This window comes from Emys orbicularis, chromosome 5 (genome assembly GCF_028017835.1).
Source record: "Emys orbicularis isolate rEmyOrb1 chromosome 5, rEmyOrb1.hap1, whole genome shotgun sequence".
Taxonomy (NCBI): domain Eukaryota; kingdom Metazoa; phylum Chordata; order Testudines; family Emydidae; genus Emys; species Emys orbicularis.
In genome coordinates this window covers 95199121-95225693 of record NC_088687.1, presented here as the reverse complement: position 1 = coordinate 95225693, position 26573 = coordinate 95199121, and the positions used below count along the sequence as shown (strand labels likewise).

General features: G+C 40.3%; 1 protein-coding gene across 1 annotated transcript in view; it reads right to left on the bottom strand.

The window, feature by feature from the left end:
* Positions 1–26573, bottom strand: part of FRYL (FRY like transcription coactivator) — a 336418-nt gene that overhangs the window by 256208 nt on the left and 53637 nt on the right. The window contains exon 2 of the mRNA XM_065404953.1: positions 4034–4233. Within this exon, the coding sequence (XP_065261025.1) occupies positions 4034–4233 (200 nt within the window). The remainder of the gene's footprint in view (positions 1–4033; positions 4234–26573) is intronic.

Here is a 26573-nt window from a genome sequence, read left to right as displayed (position 1 = left end):
TTTATTAAAGTTCTTTAAGATGGTAAAGCTATCAGAGATGTAATAAAAGTAATAGGAAGTAGGTGGAAGGAGGAAAGGCAGTTTCTGAAGGTCAACTTTGGACTGGTTTTGGCGTGGCTCTCACTCATCTTGTCAAACCTGCTGCCTCTGGGAGGGAGGTTGGTGTGCGACAGAGCATGGTGATGCTCCATGAACAGCAGAGTTGCTTTCTGGGTGGATATTCAAGGTGGTGACTGTGAGAGAAAGATGGCATTCTCTGTTCCTGAGATGGTTGGTACTGGAAGGGTTTGTGGTAAAGTGATAGGGTACAAATGCCCAACGATCTGAGTGGTGCTCTAGATTCATGGAAGGAATGGAGTATCTCCTCCATTAGTGAACTAAATAAATTCATGTCCTGAAAAAGTAAGTCCTCAATTGTCACCGGGACTTCCTTTGGTATTCTGGATGCCTGAAGCCAGGAGGTCCAGCACAATGTGACTGCTGTGGCCATAAAACATGTAGCTGTATTAGATTCATCCATTGCCACTTGTAGCACTATCTTGGATAACATCTGCCACTCTTCTATCATGCCTTTTACTTCTTCACAACTTTCCTGCAGTAGCCAAAATAGGAAAGGAGTCACCCTCTCCCCAAATCAGAAAGTTTTATTTCATGAACAGCACTTGATAATTCACAATGTGGAAATGGGGGGATGCTGAAGAGTACAATTTCTGGCCAAAACGGTACATCTCCTAAGGTTCCTTATCTTGATGCCCTTGGTGGATCTGGTCTCCTCCTAGACCAAAGATGACAAATGACCTCTAGTGTCAAATGAGCATAAAAGTGCAAGAAGCTCTTGGGCAAGAGCTGGTAGGGTTTTTTTTTTCATCCATTTGAGGTCTGGGGGATGTCTCTACTGGAGCTGAAGCTGCCTTCATGGATTCTCTAAGAGGTGCAGCTTGAGCCACGCAGCTCCAGATTTCCATGTGCAGAAAGAAAAGGAGTGGCAGATGGGATGTTTTTCAGAGGATGTTGTCATGTTTTCACGGAATCTGTACTATGCCCCAGCTTTAAAACCCTTTGGAGAAAACCCTTCACTGGGCCAGACCCCCCAAAGTGTCCCACTCTACCTTCTGTGTAGGACTCACAGCCTCAGATACTGAGCCCATGGGCTCCTGCATTTCTGTTTCACACTGTGAACTCTGCCCAGTCAGTCTAACTGAGAATCTCCTACTCTGAGATTTTTACACTCTTCAGGGATCAATGTACCTCAGCAAGTATTTGCAGTGACACCAGGAAGCATTTTCAAAACAGAGTAGAGTTTATTAGTCAACTGGAACATGGCACTGGAAGTCCTTCAGTTACCAAAGAGAAATAAAGGATTAGACATAGTCCATCTGGCTAAGACAGTGCCATTAGCCAGCCAAGCTGCTATGGACTTCATTTCAGACTGTATCTCTCTACCCCTTTGTCCAGCCCAGCCTCACCCAAAAGCCAATTCTTTATCCCCATCCTGTCACCTCTCAGTCCTTCGTTCTTGAGCAGGGGTCTTTGTTCAGCTTTCCTGCTGAGAAGCAGAGGGAAAATCTCTTCCCTCTGTTCATTGGTTGCTAAGTGTCAATATCCTGGTCAGTGGGGGGTCCTGATGTCTTTTTCAGATTCTCCATTGATATGGGTCGGCTTCAGTGGGTTCCAGTCACTTCCTTAATAACCCATTCATTCTGTCCCAGACAGTGGAGTGACTGACTGATGTACACATACATACCCCTTATGTCTTCCGTTCTGCCCAAAGAGCAGACTCAGACTACCCCCTCTGGGTAGTAATGCAAAGTAGGGAGGGAAATTGAGACATGCATAGGAATCATAAAAGTATTACAGAAAATTCGCATTTCATCACAGACAGATGACCTTCCTCAAGGCAGAACAGCTATGTCCATCTAGGAGAGGCATTAAGTCATCACAGGGAGGACAGGGTTTAAATCCAATGGGTTTTGAGTCTGCCATAGCTAAAGGTAGGTGTGAAGCACCTCACTCTGCTGTACTGGGGGGACCTCCTCCATCCATCTTAACTGCTTTCTTCTTCTCCCCCCAACTTTTCTTTTTGGAACACCCAAAGTCTAAAATGAAGCAACTAATAAAAAGGAGAAGAGAAGAAGCATTTCTTCACTGAAATTAGTGTTGAAAAATCAGATGCAGAAAAGTCAGACACAACCCAGGTTCCATCTTGCTGCACATGGAAAGAGAAAACTGAGGGAGGGTCAAGCCACTCCACCCCTTTATGCTCTCTCACAAGTGCACTAACAGGTACAGGGTGCATGCTAGATGCTGCTATTCAAAAGATTCCGATCTCACACACACATGCACAACTACAATGGGATCCACATTAACATGTACTCAAAGAGGAATTAACTATAGTTACCCTTTCCTTGTAACCTTAGGAAAAAACAAATATTCATTTAAGAAAAAGTATTTTATCAAGGACTCTGGTGAGGAATGTAGGAAATATTTAATTGCAAGTCTTGTACAAAAAAAAAAGTCAAAAAGTTATTATATATCAGGGGGGAAAAAGCTATTTTCTCTTACATGCTGTTTTCCTTGATGGTTCTGTCACCAGTACATGCTAGATATGAGTTTTACACCATACCCATCACTATGGTATCTTTACAAAATCATAAATACTAGCAAAAGGTCTTTCCTTATTGCTCATAAAAACAGAAATAATTCAGTCTAAGAATGGAGATAAAAAAAATCATAGTAGGAGCCTTAAGACATTCAGTGTGGGCAATTCTTCTCAGTTCCCTACCTGTGCAACCTTAATTGAGCTCCCTGCAGCATATGTAGTATGATGCAATTTTTAATTACATAATTACATACTAATTTCTTCACAGAATTCCTGCCTCCTTCAGTGCACAGGATGGCTGTGCAGAATAGTAAGAACTGTAAATGATGCTGTAGAACCCCTGCCTCACTTGTTGCAGAAGCTGGAAGGTGTGGAGTGAATGAGGTAGGGGACTGCAAGAAGAGGGACTCTCAGAGTTATGTCAACTGAATGCTACCCAGGAGAACTGGATTTCCCGAACAAAGCCTGGTTCCCTGACCATGACATGAGGCCACCTTAGTAAATATTAGGACAATAAATAAGAGGTAACAACACAGGGTCAAGAGAGTTAAGGAGTTGAATGAAGACAAGAACTTTAAAAGATTACACCATCATATGGTAGGCTAGAATATATATTCTGGTGGTTACACCTTTTTTTTTATTATTATTATTATTTTTTAAACAGTAGTATTATTTTTGATTTAATGCAAGCCTCCGATTAAGTCCATGTAACCAAAGAACAGATGCACTACACATTTATCTGTCATGCTCATAGAGATTGCCACCACAGTTTGGTGTGTTTGTATCCCCTGTTCAGTTTTAAGAAAGCAAGTCACTCAACCAGCTACACAGTCTTCATTGGATGATTAGGTCACCAGTTTTCAAACAGACAGGAATTAAGAAATGCCACATACCCCAGAGTAAAATGTTCTGTTTGTTTATTTCAACATCCGCACATCTGAATCTCTAAACAGGTTTTTGGGTTTTAATTCATTTGCAATATACATTGGTCACCCACTCTCTTGTCCAGCTGCCAGTGTCACTGCTACTCAGAAAAAAATAACTCAGCTTTAACTTACATCTTCAAAACATTCTTCAAAAGGAATTTCAGGAAGAAAAATGTTAGGCGGTGTTACTGTAAGATTGGTTTTTTGTTCCATTATGCACTTTTACAGGATGTATAAATACGAAGGGGTTTTGTGTCAATAAGTATTATGGATCCTTAGCAACAGTTATAGTGAAATGCAGTTAAAAAAAATCCAGTTAGCAACCCTGTTGGTACAGGGCTTTTCACACCTATACTCCAAATGACAAGCACTATGAAAATTCTTCAACTACAGTATCAGTTCCAGTTCTATATTCATCTTTTTTTTTTTTTTTTTATAAATTTCTAGTAAGATATTAAATTTCAGACAAACATGAGCAATTTAATGGCTACTATGACAAATGACTCACCAAGGGTTCAGCCATTACAACTTCAATTTTCTTTTCAGCTTGAACAGCAAACTCAGCAAAGAGGCTTTTGATGACATACTCGCCAGGTTTGACATCCGGGTCAATAGTAATGTTAGACATGATGACGCTTCTCTTTTCCAATGTGGAACTGGTGTTGGGAGAAACTCTACGTTTATTTACACTGCTGGTGGGTGCTGAGGCTATAGAGAAAAGAAACAAAACCCAAAATTAATAATAAAGCAATAGACCATCAAGGTTTTAAGCACACCATACCACACACAGCACTTCAGGAAACTAGAAATAGAAAAATACTACCTCTATCCTCCACTAAGATTTTAAATTTGTAAAATATTAATTTGATTCAAATAAGGAAGTAAGGAAAATATAACTTCTCATTTTTACCACTGAAATGCAAAATCACTCAAAAGGGACACTCAGAATGGTTGAGGGTTACTGGACTGGATGACTCAGGTGACCAATAATGGAATTTAGGGAGTTTAACCTCTAGGATCATCAGTTCAAATCTGATTCAATTCAGAAGTTACCAAAAATCACTTAACTATTTGGATGAGGAGATACCATTAGAGGGCCATCAAGTCCATCTCCCTGCATTGTGGGACGCACTTCCTTGATTTGAATTTTCCGAAGTCATCCCTGATACTTTGATACCAAGTAAAACTTTGAATAAAGCAATTCCCTAGTATTACTAAAAAAATAACAGGAGTACTTGTGGCACCTTAGAGACTAACAAATTTATCCGAAGAAGTGGGTTGTAGCCCACGAAAGCTTATGCTCTAATAAATTTGTTAGTCTCTAAGGTGCCACAAGTACTCCTGTTATTTTTGCGGATACAGACTAACACGGCTGCTACTCTGAAACCTAGTATTACTAGACAGCTTGTGCCACTGCTAAGCTGTTTTTCCTAATAAAAATCTGAGTTTTCCCTGCTGCATCCTAAGCCCATTACTTTTTTCTCTATTTACACTGTTTAGAATAATTGACCCCGGCCAATTACATTCGTTTGTATATCTGTAAAGAGTCAGATTTCCATTCTCCAGAATGAATATGTCATGTTCACTTTTACTCATCCGTGTGAATTTCCAAAGTTTTTATTTCTCGCCCCAAACACTCCTAAATGTAAGTTTGTGTTTATATCTGTATCTAAAATTAAAAGCAATATTGCAAATGGGGTCATACTAACACAGATTTGTATTGTTATTTAACATTTATATGCCAAATAGAGCAGATACCTACAGTGCTCGTCTTGCACAAAATCAGCCAAATTTCTTTCTGAAGATTCCCTTGAAGTCAGACTTTCACCAGGGAAAAAGTTGGCCCAATACTTCTATTAGTATATGCCAAGGCGGCAGTCATCTTTGTTTTGGTTTTGTTGTTTTTTTGCAACAGAGTTTCAGTGATGATCAGAAACTTTTGTCTGCTATTATTCCATAAGCTGTATATCCTTATTTTGTATTTGTGCATTTGATTAAGAAAAGCCATTCGGGGTCAGACCAATGGTCCATCTAGCCCAGTATCCTGTCTTCTGACAGTGGCCAATGCCAGGTGCTTCAAAGGGAAAGAACAGAACAGGCAATTGAGTGAACCACCCTTGTCATCCACTCCCAGCTAGGGATACACAGAGCATGACGTTGCATCCCTGACCATCTTGGCTAATAGTCATTGATGGACTTATCCTCCATGAACTATCTAATTCTTTTTTGAACCCAGTTGTACTTTTGGCCTTCACAACATCCCATGGCAATGAGTTCCACAGGTTAACTGTGCGTTGTGTGAAGAAGTACTTCCTTCTTTTTGTTTTAAACTTGCTGCCTATTAATTTCATTGGGTTACCCCTGGTTCTTGTGTTATGTGATGGAATAAACAAACACTTATTCACTTTCTCCACACAATTCATGATTTTATAGATTTCTATCACATTACCCCTTAACCATGTCTTGTCCAAGCTGAAAAGTCCCAGTCTTTTTAATCTCTCCTCACATGGAACCTGTTCCAAACCCTTAATAATTTTTGTTGTTTTTTTCTGTACCTTTGCCAATTCTAATATATCTTTTTTGAGATGGGGCAACCAGAACTGCACACAGTATTCAAGGTGTGGGCATACCATGGACTTATATAGTGGCATTATAATATTTTCTGTCTTCTTATCTACTCTTTTCCTAATGGTTCCTAACATCCTGTTAGCTTTTTTGATTGCCACTGCACACTGAGCAGATGTTTTCAGAGAACTATCTACAGTGACTCCAAGATCTCTTTCTTGAATGGTAACAGTTAATTTAGACCTCATCATTTTGTATGTGTAGTTGGGATTATATTTTCCAATGTGCATTACTTTGCATTTATCAACACTGAATTTCATCTGCCACTTTATTGCCCAGTCACCAAGTTTTATGAGATCTCTTTGTAACTCTTCAGAATCTGCTTTGGGTTTAACTATCTTGAGTAATTTTGTATTGTCTGAAAATTTTGCCACCTCACTGTTTACCCCTTTTTCCAGATCATTTATGAGTATGTTGGACATCACTGGTCCCAGTACAGATCACTGGGGGCAACACTATTTACCTCTCTCCATTCTGAAAAGTGACCATTTACTCCTAACCCTTTGTTTCCTGTATTTTAACCAATTACTGGGTTAATGTGAATTTCTCCCTATGTGAGTTTCTCTAAATTATTCTTTATTTAACCTAATTCTAAATATTTCAGACCAGTTTGTTTATTTTGTAAAGTTTTAATTTTTATTTTAACTCTTGCCTACAAGTTAACTAATTCTATGAGCTTTTTATCATCCACATCTTTAACTAGAATGTATTCTTTTTCATCTTCAAAGCCATTAATGAAAATATTGATTATTACGGGGGCTAGACTTTTTGGTAACCCACTTAATAGCTTCTTTCTGTGTGACTCAACAACTAGTAACTACTCTGTCCAACTTCAGTCAGTTACATTTCTATGTAAACCATACTTCTGACTGCTTTATTATGCTACTATTATCAGATAACGAATTTATTTCACATAGCCTGGTGAAAAGCTATCTCGGACAATTTCCTATTCAACTAGTATTCACATTACAATACATCAACAAAACTTACACTAATTAGCAAACTTTTTGATAAATTCAATATTCGGCACACATACAAACATACCTCTTCAATAGAGACAAACTACATCTCTCTTATTAGAAACATTTTAAAAGCTCTCCTGAAAGCGATAATTATTTAGTACTTCTTAAAATATATATGACAACCATGTTCTGTGTCTGAAGTAACTGCTCTTATAACTGGAATTATATAACGAATACTGCTAGTGCATAAATAATGAAGTAAACAAAAATAACCACGGTGAATTTCAGCTCTCTTAGAAATACAGAGGAAAAAATAAGCCAAGTGGGAGAAAAAAGGATGAAATCGTTAGGAAAGAAGTGTTATTTTCAAGTATTTAAGTGCGTTGCTAAAAATAGGCAGATGGGGAAAAAAACCTTTAAATAACTGTCAATAATGCCCTTTTAGGCTTATATGGTTATTAGGGAGTTTTTTTCCCCTCTAAAAAATTAGAGCTTAAAGTATGGAAAATAATACTGTCTGACCTTCAAAATAAAAACTACAGAAGTTGCAGCAGCTATACTTTTTAGTGAGATTCAATATTCAACACCCCAAACAAAAAAGGCATTCATGGGGAAATTAATTTATAATCTTCATTTTAAGGGCCTTGGTCATTTTACATAAATTCTTATCAGACTAAACTATAGAAGAAATGTGTTGTTAACTTTATACTGTAAGTCAAAGAACTTATTCATATGAATTTTTCTTAATTCAGTGCTTGTGAAAGGTACAAGGTTGACACTAATAGAGAATAAGAATCTGTCAGAATGCCAATATCACCAGCAAAATTACTTCAGCAAACTCTAAGGAATCTTTTCAACAAATGTCATGGTTCTAAGGCAGTGGTCCCCAAACTGTGGGGCGTGTCCCCTAGGGCAGTGGAGAGTAAAGTTTGGGGGAGCACGGCAGGGCCTGGGCCAGCCCGCATGGGGGGCGGGGAGGGAGCGCCACCCAGCTCTCCTCTTCCCCCAGCTCTGCTCCAGCCCTTCCCCTGGTCCCAGCCCCCAACATCAGTTGTTGTTCCAACATCAGTTCCAGGAAGCAAAACTAAAACAGCAAAGCCGAAGCCAGAGTTATCAATAACATCTTGGTTCCTGACCTGACTGACAATGTGAATGATACATAGGGAACATACAGAAGTATAGACCAACTCTCCCTCAGAATATAATCCGAGAATATTTTGCACTCTCTTTGAGGAAAAGCTTTAGTTATAGTTTACCCCACTTGAAGAACAGACAATGAAAGAGAGTGCTTGAGAGACTGCTTATGCCATTGACTGAAAATCCTATTGTTTTCTCCAATAGGTGAAGAGCTCTTGAAGTGATCTGATGGTGGATGCTGTACTCCTTCAACAAAACAATTTCCTACCATAGCGGACTGCACTGAGCATCATGTTAGGAGTTGGTGTAATACATAATCTTAGTCTGTCAGGATTAGGGCAGGTTTTGATTTGATTAATGGGAAAAAGCTATACAGGCTACATAAATAAATCTCAACTGCAGAACACTGATGTGATTGTGGGGCTTCATCTCCAGTAGAGTCCTCAAACTTTAAATAGTGCAGTGAGTTAAATGAGCCTCCAGCCCACTGTAAGTAGTGTCGCAGAAGGCAAATGACATAAGAAGGGAACTCCTGACAGCCAAATTCCTGCTTCACCTCATTCCCACCCCCAGCATTCTTGAATGTTCTGTATCATTGTAGCTCAGATACCCATAGCAACAAGACTTCTGGGCACCAAAGCTTTGTCTCTTCCAGGAGAGGAGAAACAATTGAAAGATCATTACTAGGCTGAAGCCACGAGTACTAACAGATGCACAGCTGGAACTGGTTCCTGACTCCTCATGGTGTCGAAGGGAGAATGAGCAGGGGCCATTGCTGGAACCTCCACACACCTCTGTTACAATGACAGAGACGTCAAGGAATATCTCACCTAAGTACCTTTATTGCAGGAAGACAGTGTGTTTTAAAGCTTTGGTAGACTCATAGACTCATAGACTTTAAGGTCAGAAGGGACCAATATGGTCATCTAGTCTGACCTCCCGCATGATGCAGGCCACAAAAGCTGACCCACCCACAACAGAATCTTCCAGCCTGCGACCCCTGCCCTATGCTGCGGAGGAAGGCGAAAAACCTCCAGGGCCTCTGCCAATCTACCCTGGAGGAAAATTCCTTCCCGACCCCAAATATGGCAATCAGTAGAACCCCGAGCATACAGGCAAGATTCTACAGCCGGACCCTCATTTTACCCGCGATGGCACGTTAATGCCTAATTGACTAAAATCACGTTATCTCATCAAACCATTCCCTCCATAAACTTATCAAGCCTAATCTTGAAGCCAGTGAGGTACTCTCACTATGAAGGAAGAGAAAAGACCTATCAGAACTGTGCCTTCATTTCTCCTTCTAGCCAGAAAATAAATCTAGATGGCAAGACACCCATGCCAAGATCGAACCTTGAGCTCTCTTAGCATAGTTCAGTACTGTAGGGCTCCAGACAACTGCTTTCATACTCCTTTTCAACCAGGACCAGATTAGGGGAAAGGAAAGCAACTAAAGAGGCCTGGGCCTACGACGATGCATGGGTATGGCATGGACAATAACATTTGTTGTTGTTTTTTCAAACAAAAACTGACTAAATAAAAAGAAATAGCACCTACAGTGCCCCGCTCCTCCAAGGGGGAAATAATCATAATCATAATAATAAGAGAAACATCAGGGGTACCAACCATGCTCTGAACTCACTGCACCTTCAATGGTCAAAAAGAAATTATGGGCAATTGGGGCCATTCTCCCCTCATTTTATAAACTAAGAACTCTGCATCATGTAAGAAGGATAAGTGGCACTAACAGACCTTATTCTCCAGAAAATTCAAAGTACCAGGGGCATTTTTTTCCCTAAAACCTGGCACTTCTAAAAGGAGAATATAATCATTTGTTGGAAGTGTTCAGTTTGATTTTTCTTAGTTATATAATCAAGCTATTATTTCTTGGAACCTTTTTTTCCTTGCAACTGTTTAAAAAATAACTTCCAAGCTCCTAACGATTCCATCTGCTACAGGAACTAAATGCAAAGACAGAATGCAGATCCTTCCCCTTTGAAATATGTTGTAAATGAAAGGCACATTAAAGGACCAAATCCTTGATTTGAAATTTACGAGAATATATTTTGAAAACGATTCTCAAAATACATATGAATTTCAAAAGAACTAACAGAAGCAGAACTGAAAAATTCCTTTGGACTCAAAAGTTTAAAACGTTATTAGTTTAGAAACATGAGGCATGGAGCTTGTTGTTACCTTTCAGTCAGTTCTCTAACTGCCAGAACAGCTGCACAGGAACTGACTTGTAAAAGGTATACATGTTTTGTACACTGTGAAATGAGAGGTGTAGAAAAGAAACTGAGTTCTGAGGTGCATGCGTATCAAAAGCATTATTATAGTTTATATTAATATAGTGACTTTTGAGACAATTTTAAAGTTGCTTTCAAAAACTGAGTAGCTTTACAACACTCCTGGAAAGTACTTAATATTACAATCATTTAAAATGGAAGCACAGGCAGGTTAAGTGACTTTCAGCCACACAGCAAGTTAATGTCAGAGCCAGGAATAGAATCTCAAAGTCCTGACTCGGAGATTATCTCTAATTATTGATCTATTAGTTCAAATAAAATGACAGAATACATCCTTCTCCTATTCAGTGTGCAATCTGGATGGTGTACAGAGAATGAAGCACTGCTAAGTATAATTCTCCTGGTTTAATATAGGCTCCCATGCCTTATTCATTGTATGCCATACAGTATAAACAAGGGAGTAATAATAGGAGTAAGGAGGTGATTTTACCTCTGCATACAGCATTGGTAAGACAGATACTAGGATACTGCCTATTGTTCCAATGTCCACTAGTTCTGGTAGCATTGCTCAATTAGTTTATCGTGAATAAGGGGGAATCTCTCTTATTGATTTAACTTTTAAAATATCAAAAGGAACCTGGGTCAAAGATATTATCTGAACGCATGCGTCAATTTGGAATTTTTGGTGACTTTGACTGTTCAGCTTGGGGAACCCAAACAAATGTGAGAAGAAAAATGGACATTTCAAAATGCAACATTTTTAAATGTTTGCCTACAGATGACAGCAACATCTTTCTTTTAAGATTACATCGAGAATGCAATTATCCTATCTTCAGTAAAAATCTCAATGCAACTTACAGTAACTACTGATGATCCCAAAATGTATGACATTGGTAATGGCTCATATTGCTGGTTCTCACCTCATATATAGTAATATTTATGTTCTATGTATTATGAAAAGCTAATAAATAACAAGTTATTAAAATTTTAGGGGAGAAGAGGAGGCAGGAGTCTGTGTGTCTGCTTATTAATAATAAATACAACAGTTTCTAAGACTAACTTATAATCTATTACTAGATTTCTTATCTGTGTTAAGCAGATGATTATTTCAGATATTTATATTAAATGGTATTCATTTAGTATTGAATAAAAGTCATGAATTTAAATTTGATATGACTGCAAAAAATATGGATTTTAAACTGTATATTCAAAGGCATCTCATTATAAGAGAAGTAATAAATCCCTCTCTCTATAGCTCTGCTGCAACCAAATTTTAAAAACTGCATGCCATTCTGGGTAACTCATTATCTAAGATATAGTAAAATACTTCATGTGAAAGGTCAAGTATGCAACAGACTACACGATGATAAACAAAATATTGGCTACAATTTTGTTCCAATTCCAAATTTGTCGTTTTTTGTCCTACTACCAAAAGTACATCTCTTGTCCTAGCAAGAACTACTGCTTGTGCTACTACACTGATCAGATTCTACCAATGATAACTACAAAATTTCTCTGATACTCTTAAAATAAGGAGAAAGTTATGTCAGGTACCAAATGTGTTTAAAAGTATTACATACTACAGAATGAAATCTGGAACTAAAACTGTATCACTCACAATAGTGCAAAAACAAAATACTACATTCACAGTTCTTTGAACACACTGAACATTATTCATTTAAACAATGTCCTGTTTGTTCATTCTGTTTTCATGATCTAACATTGTGAGTTGCTATGTGGGAAATCTCTGAGCAAGTGCCCCTGTCGTGCTGTAGAAACTATCTGTAAAACAGCATTGTTTTGGTTGCTAGGGTCACTCCAAATTGTTTAGATAATTTCAGGGAACAGTAAAAATATAAAGGATAACTAAACATACAATATACCCTTAAGATCAAAAGGCAAGGCATGCTATTTGTAAGTTAAAACTTAAAGCTAAATTGTTATATATTAAACTTAAGAAATACACCATTTAAATGTTAGTGTTTGCTATCAGTTTATATTTTAATCAAGATCTTGCTAAGAGCAAAATGAGGCAATACCTTTAATATGAAGATTTGTGAGCATCCTTATCTACTCTACAGTCTCCTTCTACCATGTACAGCACCAATTCAGTAATATATTTGAGTCCATGATTAATCCCACTAATTTCAATGGAACTACTACATGCTTAAAGATAGGAATGAGCTTGAGTACCTTGCTGAATCAGGACCCATACCTGCTCAGGTCTTATGACCAGGCAGGCAGAAATATAAAGAACCCATTAATGGGAGCAGTCCTCTTGGCTATTCCTATGTATAATAGCCAGTATTGCCAACCTCTAAAGATCAAAAATCATGAGTCAAAGCGTACAAAATCATGAGATTAGTTAGGCCAATCATGAGTTTTTATAATCATCACACCATGTTTTCTAGTCTGTCTTTTGACTTTTTAACTCCCCTCTACTCTTCTGGCTATGTGTGAGAGATAATTTCAGGTTGAAAAGTCAACCTTTAATGCATATAAAAACTCATCTTCTTAGCTGCTCAGATGGAGACTCCACCTACCTTCTTCTCTCCTCTAAGATAGGGAAACTGCCAAATATTTCCTATTACTGTCTGGATTCCCCTCCTTCCCTGCCTCACTGCCATTCAGGGCTTCTCCTCTACCTGGATCCCAAGTAGATGAGCCCCTTGAACCACAGACTGGCAGCCATTTTGCCTGTAGGAATGGCTTCAATCTCATTGAAAATGGTGGGCATTGCAACCAGTTTTATTAAGAGCAGCTTTCCTTCCAAATGCAGATAGACTGTAGAGAAATGGCAGCCATTTTGCTGTCTTTATCCCCTTTGACAGTAATTGGAGATGTTCAGCATTTTGCAGAAGAGAAAATTCGTAAGTTGGCAGCCTTTCATTATGTTTTCATGAGGGGGGGAAAAAAGAAAAAAAATGTAAAACCAGTAGTCACAAACTCATGAGAGTTGGCAATACTGAATACCTAACTGATCACAAGAAGGAGGTCACATTGAACTGTTCATGAAAACATTTTTACGTTTCTCCAGATAGACCTGTGGCTGGAAATTTGAGAATTTCAGGAACTCTGACGTTAACCTTTTGGAGTTTCCCTCCGACCTTTCTCTACAGTGGGCAGAGCTTCAAGGCTTATAACACAAAACACTGTCTAAAAAAGTAAGTTCTCCTTGTCAGCCTATGCTCATCAACAGCTCAGAATCCTACTTCCAGGACTCTGAAATTTAACCATGTCCTCAGCCTCACACCTACTTAGTCAGCACATTATATCCAGTGTTTACTGTATTAACTTAACTTTTGTTTATATAAAATGTATGTATATGCATTTGGCCCTTCTAGCACGTTGAATGAATTTTTGTTTATCTGCAGTAATTGTTACTGCACCTATAGTCATTTTAATTTAAGATAAAACGTAATAAAGTAAGCTTAAATAAAAATGTACAGATCCAGTACAATGTGGCCCCAATCATGACTGCATCCTCTACATACTACTATAATATAAATGTATAACAACAACAAAATTAAACAAATCCCTGACCAGGTAAAACAACATGACATGGAGTACTTATCCAGGCCCTTTGTATATGCAGAGAAATATTTTAATTAGTGTTAAACTAGTTTTTATAAAGTACTTCAAAGATAAAAGGCATTCTAAAATACATCATCCCCACCAAAGCAGACCTCCATCAGCAGCACATCCCTTATATTGCAGTTGGGAATAAAGTGTGGCTCTCAAAACGACACCTAGACATCACCCAGCCTCCACGGAAGCTGGACTACTCATATCTCAGCCCCTTCCGGGTCCTCCAACAGATTAATCTGGTGGTCTTCAAACTCCAACTATACAATATGATGAAGGTGCATCCAGTGTTCCATGTTTCCCTATGGAAGAAGTACAATGACTCTTCCCCTGGACATATACAGCCACCTCCTTCTCCCTTCATGGTCCAAGGGCAAGAAGAATACCTGGTGAGACAGATCTTAGACTCCACAAACCTCGTTGACTGAGAAGACTCTGGTTCAGATGATCACTCGTGGGAGCCAGTCGGCAACATACATACACCCAACCACCTACTTCAAGAACGCCATTGGTCATACCCCGACAAACTAGGCCCAAAGACGTCTTATAGGCATCTTTTGAGGGGTGGGGGGTGATGTGATGAGTTATCTGAGCCTGAACCCACTTAAACCTGATAAGTCATCCCTGAGTCAGAGAGTGTGATGAGTTATCAGAGGCAATTATCTGTAGGTCTTCCCCATGCAATTCTACCAGGATTCAGCCAAGCCACAGGCAGGGACCCACCTAGGTGATCCCAAAGCCAGTATATAGGCTCCTAAGGGAAGGAGCCTTTCCAGCCTGCTCAGTGTCACTACCTGGCCAGGGACAGTATTGCCAGAAATTTCAATAGACTGCCCTTGCTCCTGCTCCAGCCTCTCCAGCTCCATCCTTTGCCTATTTCCATGCTAGCCATATCCCGTTCCAGCCTGCATGTGCTCCTGCCTCAGCCAGTCACCTGGCGATTCTGACAACTTGCCATTTATTATACTATGATTGTCTGGGGAGGTAGTAGTTTTAAATAGCATGCATAGGTAGCCTACTTTCTTGGTGGCAAAAGAGGATACCATGAAATCACAAACAATTCAAATTTGGGGAATTCTACCAATTATGACTGTGTGTACTGATTAAATCAACTTGTATGTCACCTTTACAACCTGCATGCTATGCTTACTTTTGAAATAACGTGAAACATTGGAGACAATGAATTCTAAACATCAGATCCCATAAATGCTTAATAAAAAATAATATATGGTGCTACACACTATTAAAGTATTTTCGAAAAGTATCTAGTGCTCAGGCTCATTATTACTCACATATAAATATTTTTCCCTGTGTTTTGTTTTGAAGCCAGAAGGAAACACCCCTTATAGAGCAGCATGAGCCTGACTATATTCATTAATTTTAAAAACTATTCTTTTGCAAGATTCTGACAAAAGAAAAGCAGAGGAAACTTCTAAAATTCTTAGTTTAAATAAATGTTTAAACAAATCTTTAAACCACTTCATAATTTAACAAGTATCAGGGGGTAGCCGTGTTAGTCTGTATCTACAAAAACAACAAGGAGTCTGGTGGCACCTTAAAGACAAACAGATTTATTTGGGCATAAGCTTTCGAAGGGTAAAAACCTCACTTCTTCAGATGCATAGAGTGGGTTTTTACCCACGAAAGCTTACGCCCAAATAAATCTGTTAGTCTTTAAGGTGCCACCAGACTCCTTGTTGTTTTCATAATTTAACAAAAATTTATATTATTCAGACTAGTCCATCTAGATTAACTTGTATAATAAGTTTTACCTTGATGCTATTTTAAACAAGTGGAATTGAAAACCCCTGTGATATATGTAACCAAAATGTTACTCTCAGTGCAACTCATGGGTGTAATTCAGGGGAAGCGAGGGGAGGGGCACATTGCCCCTCAAACTGCAAGCCTCAGGTAGGCGTGGAATTTTCCCCAGCACGTGCAGCCCTATTGGCCTGATTGGAGCTGCCTCCTCAAATATAGAAGTCAAACTACGCCTATGGTGCCACTACAGAAAATGAAATCAAGGAGAGGAAAGAAGCAGACAACTGCATACCACTGTGTAACGTAACTTTGAAAAAACCAATATCCCATTAACCAAAAAGAAACAAAAACATATTTCACAGCAATAGCAAGCAGCAACATGAGTCATACTTCACAGGCAACAGCACACTGAGCTGTCAGCAAAGGAAATGCCATCAAAATGAAAAGTATAATAAATAAATAAAACAAAATTCTGTAACTTAACAGTGAGCACTTGATTCTGCCCTGTTTGGGAAAAAGCGCTTAACTCCACAATAGCTAGATCATGAATAGAGTCTTACCAAATTCACAGTCCATTTTGGTCAATTTCACGGTCATGGGATTTTAAAAGTCATAAATTTCATGATTTCAGCTATTTAAATTTGAAATTTCACTGTATTGTAATTGTAGGGGTCCTGACTCAAAAAGAAGGTTATTGTGGGGGGATTGAAGTACTGCTACCCTTACTTCTACATTGCTGCTGGTAGTGGCGCTGCCTTCAGAGCTGGTTAGCTGGAGAGCAGCGGCTGCTGGCTGGGATCCCAGCTCTGAAGACAGTCACCGTCAGCAGCAGCACAGAAGTAAGAATGCATGGTATGGTATTGCCTTACTTCTGCACTGCTGCTGGCGGGGTGCTGCCTTCAGAGCTGGACGCCCGACCAACAGCCACCGCTCTCCGGCTCCCCAGCTCTGAAGGCAGTGCAGAAGTAAGGGTGGCAATATTGTCACACACTCCCCCGCACCCCGCCCCCAAAATAACCTTGCGAACCCACTGCAACTCCCTCTTGCATCAGGACCCCCAATTTGAGAAATGCTGGTCTCCTCTGTGAAATCTGTATAGTATAGTGTAAAAGCACACAAAAAAAAACAGATTTCATGAGAGAAGATGAGATTTCACAATCTGTGACGCATTTTTCATGGCCGTGAATTTGGTAGGGCCCTAATCATGAAGCAGTGAAGGTTATATCGTATATTGGCCTTTTCTTTTGAATCTTTAACAGATTCACTGAAGTGTATATAATAAAATGAAAATACATGCCTTATTCTGGCCATCCAATCCAGAAACATCTTATCTCAGCATTTCTTTACCAGACATAACATATACCTGTGCAGTAATTATTAGTATTATTGGAGGAATAAACAAACAAACAAACAAACAAACAATCTTCAGCTAAAAGGTCAGAGCCTGGACAGTTTGGTCTACATGTGACCAGAAAACTCAATGTTCTCTCCTCATATTTCTCATATCCTACTCCTATTACAAATTACTTAACTAATATGTATTGCATCATTTTAGCAGACATTGCAACACTTTATGGCATGTCTCTCAGTGAGGTTAAAGGCATGCCATTATGGCTTTTCTGCAGTTTAGCAGCTTGTAATTAATTATCTCTGGAAGACTAAATTTAATGGAGGTCAGCATACATCAGGATTAAAAAAAAACAAAAAAACCCACACAAATGAAGTAGTGTAATTTAAGAGCTAAGTCTTATGACTGGGGTATGTCTACACTTCAACAGAAGGTGTGATTGCACCTCAGATAGGCATACCCATGCTAGTTTTAATCTTGCGAGCACAGCTAAAAATAGCAATGAAAACGCAGCAGCATGGGCTTCAGCGTGGGATGTACAGGCCTGGTCCTCCTGGGTACATACTCACATTGCTAGCCTGTGCCATTGTGCGTTCACTGCTATTTTTAGCCATGCTAGCTAGATTAAAGCTAGCATAGGTATGCCTACACAAGCTGCAATCACACCTTAAATTACAGTGTAGACATACCCAGAGAGTCAGAACTGCAGAGTTCTATTCCCTGCTCACCTACTGACTTCAACTACCTTGATCAAAAAGAATAAATAAATAATGACAGTACATAGCACTTACATAGCACTTTCCGTGTATTTATTAATTAAGCCTCAACATTTTTGTGAGGTAAATTATTTAATCTCTCTATGCCCTAGTTTACCTATTTGTAAAATGGAAATAGGAGTATTTGTCTATTTCAGAGTGGTGTTGTGAAGTTTAATGTTTGTAAAGTCCCACTGTGGATGCTTCTCTGATAACTTCTCCTCAATGTGCAGTGGTAGTCAAAACAGCTAGCCGGATGTTAGGAACCATTAGGAAAGGGATCGATAATAAGACAGAAAATATCATAATGTCACTACATAAAGTCATGGTATTCCCACATCTTGAATACTGCATGCAGTTCTGGTCATCAAGATATATTAGAAATGGAAAAAATATAATTGGAAAAAACAGAAGGGCAACCAAAATGATTAGGGGTATGGAACAGCTTCCATATGAGGAGAGATTAAAAAGTTTGAGACTTTTTCTCTTAGAAAAGAGATAACTAAGGGGTTACATGATAGAGGTCTATAAAATTATTCACTTTTGCCACACCATTCATAAGTGTTTATTTACCCCTTCACAAACACACAAACCAAGTGTCATCTAATGAAACTAATAAGCAGCAGGTTTAAAACAAACATAAAGAAGTACTTCTTCACATAACGCACAGTCAATCTCTGGAACTCGTTTCCAGAGGACGCTGTGAAAGCCAAAAATATAACAGTTCAAAAAAGAATTAGATAAGTTCATGGAGGATAGGTCCATCAATGGTTATTTGTCAACATGCTCAGGGACGCAAGGCCATGCTCTGGGTGTCCATAAACCTCTTTGTGCATGAAACTGGATGACAGGGGATGGATCATGCCATAATTGCCATGATCTGTTCATTCCCTCAGAAGCATCTGGCACTGGTCATTGTCGGAAAACAGGATGCTAGGTAAGATGGACCATTGTTCTGCCCTGGTATGGCCATTCTTATGTTCTTAAGGAGTTTCATGAGTGTTTATATTCTAGCCAAGGTCTGGAATAAATTACAGTAATATAAACAAAAATAAATGATTATGGTATCAATGTACTGCAGATATGCTTATTTCAGATGAAAGCACATGAATGCCTAGAGTATATTTCCCAGTGAGTCAAATCTTGAGGATGACTATAGTAAATCAAAAATAGCTTGAACACATTGTGGAAGCCATTATGATGCTAGTACAACAGATTATCCAGGGGCAGCTATTAGCCTCCCCTCAAAATACAGACTATTCTACTGTTCAGTGACATAATGCTTGTGTATATTGGAGGAAAGATTTAAAATCTATTGTATGTCTGTTTATTTACTATTTCACGTGCCCCATATTTTCTCTCTTCCAACCATCCCCTCATTTCTTCTTTCTCCCTCCCCTATTTTCTACTGGTCTCTTTCTCTGAAAAATGGGTTCTCAGATCGCTTTTATTTTGTTTAAGACAGGAAGAGTCTCTTATTCTCTGCTTTCTCTCTATTCTTCTGCATTCCACAGCCAAAGTGAGTGGCTGTAATCCTTGTGCACAATACCATGAGTCAGCCACAATCCCATTCACTTCCCACAAATTGACCAAAATTCAAGTAAAAGGATTGTTAATGTAAACCTCAATATTTATTATTTCATAATGTAAATAATTACATAATTTTGTTGTGCGTATGCCTTAAATAATAGCGAGGTATACTTATATTTGACCAGACTGATCAATATAACTGCACCATATATGCCTATTTAAATTACAGACTTTGTCCAGACCCACAAAAGGACATAGTGGAAATTCTAAGCTATCTAATACCATAAAGAACTAGACCAGATAATAGTCTTGGAACAAATAAGTGACCTGTTGCAATTTATTTTTTGTATATTCATAGTACCTAGGAGCCCTAGTCATGGATCCCATTGTACTAAGTCAGTGGTTCCCAAACTGGGGTTCACGAACCCCTGGGGGTTCGCACAATGATATAAGGGGTTCGCCAGAAAAATTTCCTTAATGGCGGCCAGAGGACCCTGGGCATGGGAGGCAGCAGGTGTGACCCAGTTGCGGAGCAGACAGCCCAAGCCCTGTGGAGCGCAAAGCACGCAGCTGAGCCCCAGTCAGCGCGGGGCCAGCAGCCCGAGCCCTGCAAAGCGCACAGCCGAGCCCCGGTCAGCAGAGGCGCCGGCAGCCCAATCCCCATGCAGCACGGGGCCGGGAAGTTGGGGCCAGCAGCCCGAGCCCCAGCAGTCAGTGGGGGCCAGCAGCCTGAGCCCCACGGAGTGCGGAGCCAGCAGCCCAGACCCCGGCGCGGGGCCAGCAGCCTGAGCCCCGTGGAGTGCGGAGCCGGCAGCCCGAGCCCCATGCAGCACGGGGCTGGGAAGTTGGGGCCGACAGCCCGAGCCCCAGCAATCAGTGGGGGCCAGCAGCCCGAGCCCCATGGAGTGCGGAGCCAGCAGCCCAGACCCCAGTGCGGGGCCAGCAGCCTGAGCTCCATCGCAGGCAGGAAGGCAGCTGGGATCCCAGGCATGCAGGTGGCAGCTCGGACTCCTGTCCTTGGCAGACGGGAAGTTGGGTGGCATGAGGGGCAGAGTGAGCAGGGGCCACGCTGTACGTGAGGGGATGGTCCAGGCTAATTTGTCCCTCGTGGGGCACCCTCCTAGGGATGGCCCTGGTGGCGGAAGAAAAGGAGTTTGCGCGGCAAACCAGCCGGAACCAGGTAGTAGTCACTGTAGCAGCGTTCAGGTGCCTCAGTAATTCGACACTAAGTCATTTTCTCTGGAGCGCTGTTTTGCTTCAGTGAGAGGTGAGTGAATGTTAGCATCACACTGAGGAGGTTTAAACTTAAATCCCTGGAAATATTCATTTTTAGGAGGGGGTTCACGAGATTTCACATTTTAGTGAAAGGGGTTCACAGGTTGTTAAAGTTTGGGAACCACTGTACTAAGTGTACAAACCAACAAATTATAAGGGCAAAGACTCATTTAAGTATAAGATATGAGAAAACAGACTGCTACAGATAAACTGATAGGGGTGTGCAAAGAAAGAAATAGACTATGTCTACACTACAGAGCTTACAGTGGCACAGCTGTACTGATGCAGCTGCACCACTGTAAGATCTCGTGTGTAGCCACTCTATGCCAACAGGAGGACTCCTGTCAACATAATTAAACCATCCTCAGCAAGCAGCAGTAGCTATGTTGTGGGGAGAAACTCTCCTGATGATATAGCACTGTGCTTTTTTCACACCCCTGAGTGACATAAGTTTTGCCAACATAAGTGGTAGTGTAGACAAACTCTTAGACAATATTGATCAGCATGATAGGCAGTGGTCTTAGCACAGCAGCAGCCTAGCCATTGTGAAGCTTTCTTGTAGGCTTCATGGTAAAGGACAGTCTAAAGTAGAGATCTGAAGGAAAATAATGAAGTGACTTTGCAGATGTTTACAGAAGGTCCTTCTATATGTGAGAGGCAGCACAGGAGAAAGCATGAAAGTAGTCATATGAAAAAAATGCCAGTGGATACTGACATGAGCCAATAGGAGGTGGGAGTCAAACTCTCAGTAATCAATGAGAGATCACAGGTAGGGTAGGGATAAGCTTGAATAGCCTTGGAAATGAAATGAAGACAAGTAGTTCATCTCTGATGCTATAGAAAAGAGCAGTAGTGCCCAAACTTTTCCTGTCCAACTCCCCCACCCCACCGGTAATAGAATTTGTCCGTGCCCCCCCAGCCCCCCATTACTGCACAGTTGGCTCAGCAGCTTGGGCTGAAGGCAGAGCTGGGGATGAGGGAGGATCTGGGGCCAGATGCGGGGCTGGAGCTGGGAGCAGAGCTGGAACTGGGGCCACAGCAGGGGGGTGGGGCCGGGGCTGGTAGTGGAGTCATGTCCAGTAGCCAGGGCCGGGGCTGCAGCCGAAGCTGCAGCTATAGGCGGAGCTGGGGTTGGAGTGGAGCTGCGGCCAGGGCCGGAGAGGAGCTGGGTGGCGCTCCTGCCCCCCATGGGGGCTGGCCTGGGCCCCGTCATGCTCCCCTGAACTTTTCTCCACACCCCCCATAGTTTGGGGACCACTGGAGATGTGGGAGACAGGGAGGGATGCAAAGAGAGGGGTGACATGGTCAAAGTGATGGGCTAAGAAAATGCTCTTTCCATCAGCATTTTGAATGGTTATGAGTGGGACAAGATTGCATTTTTCAAGGCCAGAAAACAGCATGATGAAGTAATCAAGACACAAAACAATGAGAACCTGGACAAGAGCTTTAGCTGTGTGGATGGATAAGAAAGAGTGTGTGTGTTAGAGATATTATGCAAAAAGAATCTGCAAGACTTAAACATAGCCTCGGTGTGAGGACCTAGAGAGAGGTCTGAATCAAAGATGATGCTCAAGTTATAAGCCCGAGTGACAGGCAAGATGATGGTGGTGTCCACACTGATCAAGGAGATAGCGAGAATGGCTTATCAGGGGAAGTGGAGATTAAGTGTTGGGTTTTACCCATGTTGAGTTTGAGCTGACAGCGAGGCATCCACAAGGAGATCTAAATAGCAAGCAATACATCCCCACATTGGAAGTTCATCCTCAGAGCAACCCGAGGTAGATTTTGCCTCCAAAAGACAGAGTAGCCTTTTTCCGGTGCAGTCTAGTTTGACAAAGTCTCTGTCATCAGAGGGTTTTTGGTTTGGGTTTTTATAATTTGAACGGTTATTAAATAGATTGAAGAACAACATCCTAAGGAATGAAGGGCTAGAGGCAATGTTAATGTACTTAATTTTGTCTTCTCTGACTGAAAATCTGCTCCTTCAGACTTGGAATTGCTTTCTCCCTCCACACCCAACTTTTTCTAGTTTCAGAGCAGATATGTTCCTCTTCCCCCACCTCCCAGTGCATGCTCTAAGCTAAATTACCCTGAATGGCTACAGTCTTCTGCCTCTATGCTCAGGGTCAAGGTTTTCTCAGCAACGCTCCTGCAGGAGACTTTTCTTGACAAAGTTTTGCCTTCTCTCTCCCCCTTCAGTGTGGTCTCCAATTTAAAGAGACAGAGCCTTTGAGGGAGCACTTTGAAGAATGCTGCAGACTCTCCTATCCTAGCAATACATTCCCAGCAGCTTCAGTGGTTGAGCAGAGCCCAGCTAACAAATGTTCTAATTTCCACATTTGGTAGCGCCCTTCACATTTCAGTTTTATAACTTTTATTTTGAAGTGTCTCAAAACAAACTGTCATTTTTCCCAGAAGTTTTAAGCCTGACACAGCATTCTATTTCCATGATAAAGAATAAAATTTCACTAGCTGTAATTCAGATCCCAAATATACAACAGGAAGACTATTTTAATAGCCCTCCTTCCAAAACTAGCACCAGGAGAGAGAGGAAGTGGGCTAGGAATTTCACTTAGGGTATGTCTTCACTACCGGCTGGATCGGCAGGCAGCGATCGATCCAGCGGGGATCGATTTATCATGTCTAGTCTAGACGCGATAAATCGATCCCCGGGCGCTCTCCCATCGACTCCTGTACTCCAGCTCAGCAAGAGGCGCAGGCAGAGTCAATGGGGGAGCGGCAGCAGCCAACTCTCCGTAGTGAAGACACCGTGGTAAGTAGATCTAAGTACGTCGACTTCAGCTACGTGATTCATGTAGCTGAAGTTGCATAACTTAGATCGATCCCCCCCCAGTGTAGACCAGGCCTAAGTCAACTCAGCTCTGGCTGTATTTAAGAAGCAAAGTTACAGTAGTTCTTGGCCTACCTTTTTAGATAAGGGAGTGAGAAGCCTCCGAATTCAATAAACACAGCCCTGGCCTCTCTCCCTGAACACCCCTCAAAGATGTGGGGGAAAACAGGAATAATTGCATTACTGAGTTGAGAAACATCAATGCAATGGTTATCACTTGACAAGATTCTCTTTTGAGTTCAGAAAAAACACAGTGATCCACTAGAAACAGCTAGCAAAATGGTTGGTATGTAAGCCCCCTAAATCTCTAAGAGAAAGAGTTTTCTAGTTGTGAATTGTGCTTCAGCTGGAAGAAAGACTGCCAATTTATCTAACTTACAGGCACCCGAGCCAGATGTGTTATCCATTCTCCAAATCTCCAGAAACAACTTGACAAGTACTAGCCCTAAGAAACTGTAATGGTTGAAAAAAAGTCAAGATTGAGATATACTAGGCTAGCTGAGCCACCCAATATAGCAATCTGTACCTATCAGGCTGTCAATGGATCTTCAAAGGCTCAGACTCTATCCACTAATCAATAGGCTTCAAGTCTAGAAAGGACTTCCACAATCTAGTGCACTGAAGTATGGGAATTGCTGCTGAACGCTCAGCTGACTTCCCAAGAAAAATGCTTCCGATCTATTTAGTATAGGAGGTTCAGAGGACAGGACACACTAGCTATAAGTGGGCTGCTACCTTTAGAATTCAGAAGTTGAAAATGAAACAAGAGAGACAAGGGCCTCACTAAAATTTAGGACCAAATAAGCCTTTTTTATTCTTACTTAGGTAGTAAAAGCAGTTGCTTCTACCTTTCAGGGACTGGAAAGAGAGTAATTTCAGCCAGCAAGCCCTTATATAAAAGAATCACATCTCATATTAGCTTCTTTGTGTGAAGGTACTGAAAAGCAAACTCGTGCATGTGAACTAGTATTTGTTGAAGCTGGAGAAATGCATAAATATCTAAATTGGACTGCATGAGTAAAAAGACAAGAGAACAACGCCTGCACATAAATCTGAAAAGTGAAATGAATCAGGGAGGGAGGGTTGAGAAAACTTGAAAGGGGTACGTTTCTTGGGCCAATCAGTTTTGAGTCCTGATCAGCAATTCCTGATTATGGCGTGACACCAGGAAATCCTGACCACTAAGTGACAAACCATTCAAAACCTTGTTTGATATAATTAGCTTCCTGAAACAATAGCCAACACAAATCACACTAACGCCTTATATAAACAACTTTTGTGAAGAGAACACTATTTCCTCCTGACTAGGAAAGATATCAAAATTATTGTCAAGAACGCTTCGGGTTACAAATATAATTTGGCATCTTCTACTTCACCATCAGCAAACTATTCTCATGCATTGTTATGCACAATAATGGGGAGGGAAGTGATCTTCTCAAAAGAACTCAGAGGATAAAATACTTATCCTTCCTCCCCCACAACCCATCCATAATAGGAGTCAGATAGCATGTTCTAGAGAAACTCTAAGACCATAACTAAGCATAAATGGAGAATTTTCAGTCTCAATGCTATTAGCAAAATTCACAACACTACTCCTAAGAACAATTAATGCATTTTGAGAAAGTTACATAATTACTGTAAATTTCAAGCTCAGCCTACGACTGTGTTTACAGCTCAAGAGATTTAAATAAATATAGTTAAACCATGTTACCCAGTATCTTTGTAATTAACATTTTGGTTTTCTTGGGTTGCTAGACCGAGAGCAGATCTGCTATCTAGCTGTTCCTTTCACAGTTTCTTGCCAAGATTTAACATGGTCTGCTGTCATACACATTCAATAAAACCAGCAAACACAGCTACTTGTACAAGAAATTCAGCAATTCAGTCTCTGCAATACTTAACTATATTGCCTATATTGCCTACATCTTAGAAGTACATATCCTGATGGCTCAGTTGTTTCCTCTAAAAATGTAAGCTATAATAGCTGAATATATTAGTGAATATTGAAACTTTCAACCAATTAACAAGACTCATTTCTTTTACACCAGCACCTTCTCAAAAGTATTAACAAAAAAATTACACATTTGCAAAGAAGTTTACATCACCCAAAAATAGTTTTGGGAATACAAATAAAGCATATGACCTACTTTACGTAAGTAAAAGATAAAAATGTATATACAAAGATTGTTTCTGTATCTCATATTTATCTCAATGTTTAGCTATGACAATGAGTGGTACTATGAAAATACCAACGATAGAGAGATGCAAGTAAGGAAATAATAAACAATTCTTGCTTGATTGAACATCTTCAAAAGTTTATTCTGTTTTATTTGAGGGAATTGGAGTGAGGAGTTGTAGTGCTTTAACGTCAGAAATATTCATCTGTGTAAGATACTACTTGCAATATTGAGAGAGTGGGGAAAAGAGACTTTTTAAAATATTGAAGTCTTTCACAGGGGAAGAACTGTCTTAATATTGTGGTGTCTTAACATTCTCACTGCTTTTCATAGTACAGTAGTTGGGGGGGAGGGGGAGGATCAAAAAAATAAAACCACCTCAGTCCAGCCTGATCTACATAGGACTAGAAATGTTGGCAAGGTGACCTGGCTTCTTCTCCCTCACCACCCCACTCCCACCACCACTCATTGTTTGTGCGTTGTTGTTGTGGTTTGGAGGCTGCCATCTTTTTCTCCAGAATCTCACTTTTCATTTAAAAAGAAAAAAAAGAGTAAGTCTCTAGTGTTAACAAATGCCTGCATCAATAACTCTTAGAAACATGTACTGCCGCTGTATATCTCACTGAGGTGTTAACTCAGATCTCCAAAGATAATTAGGGCTGTCGATTAATCGCAGTTAACTCATGAGATTAACTCAAAAATTAATCACAGTTTTAATCGCACTGTTAAACAATAGAATACCAATTAAAATTTATTAAATATTTTGGATGTTTTTCTACATTTTCATATATGT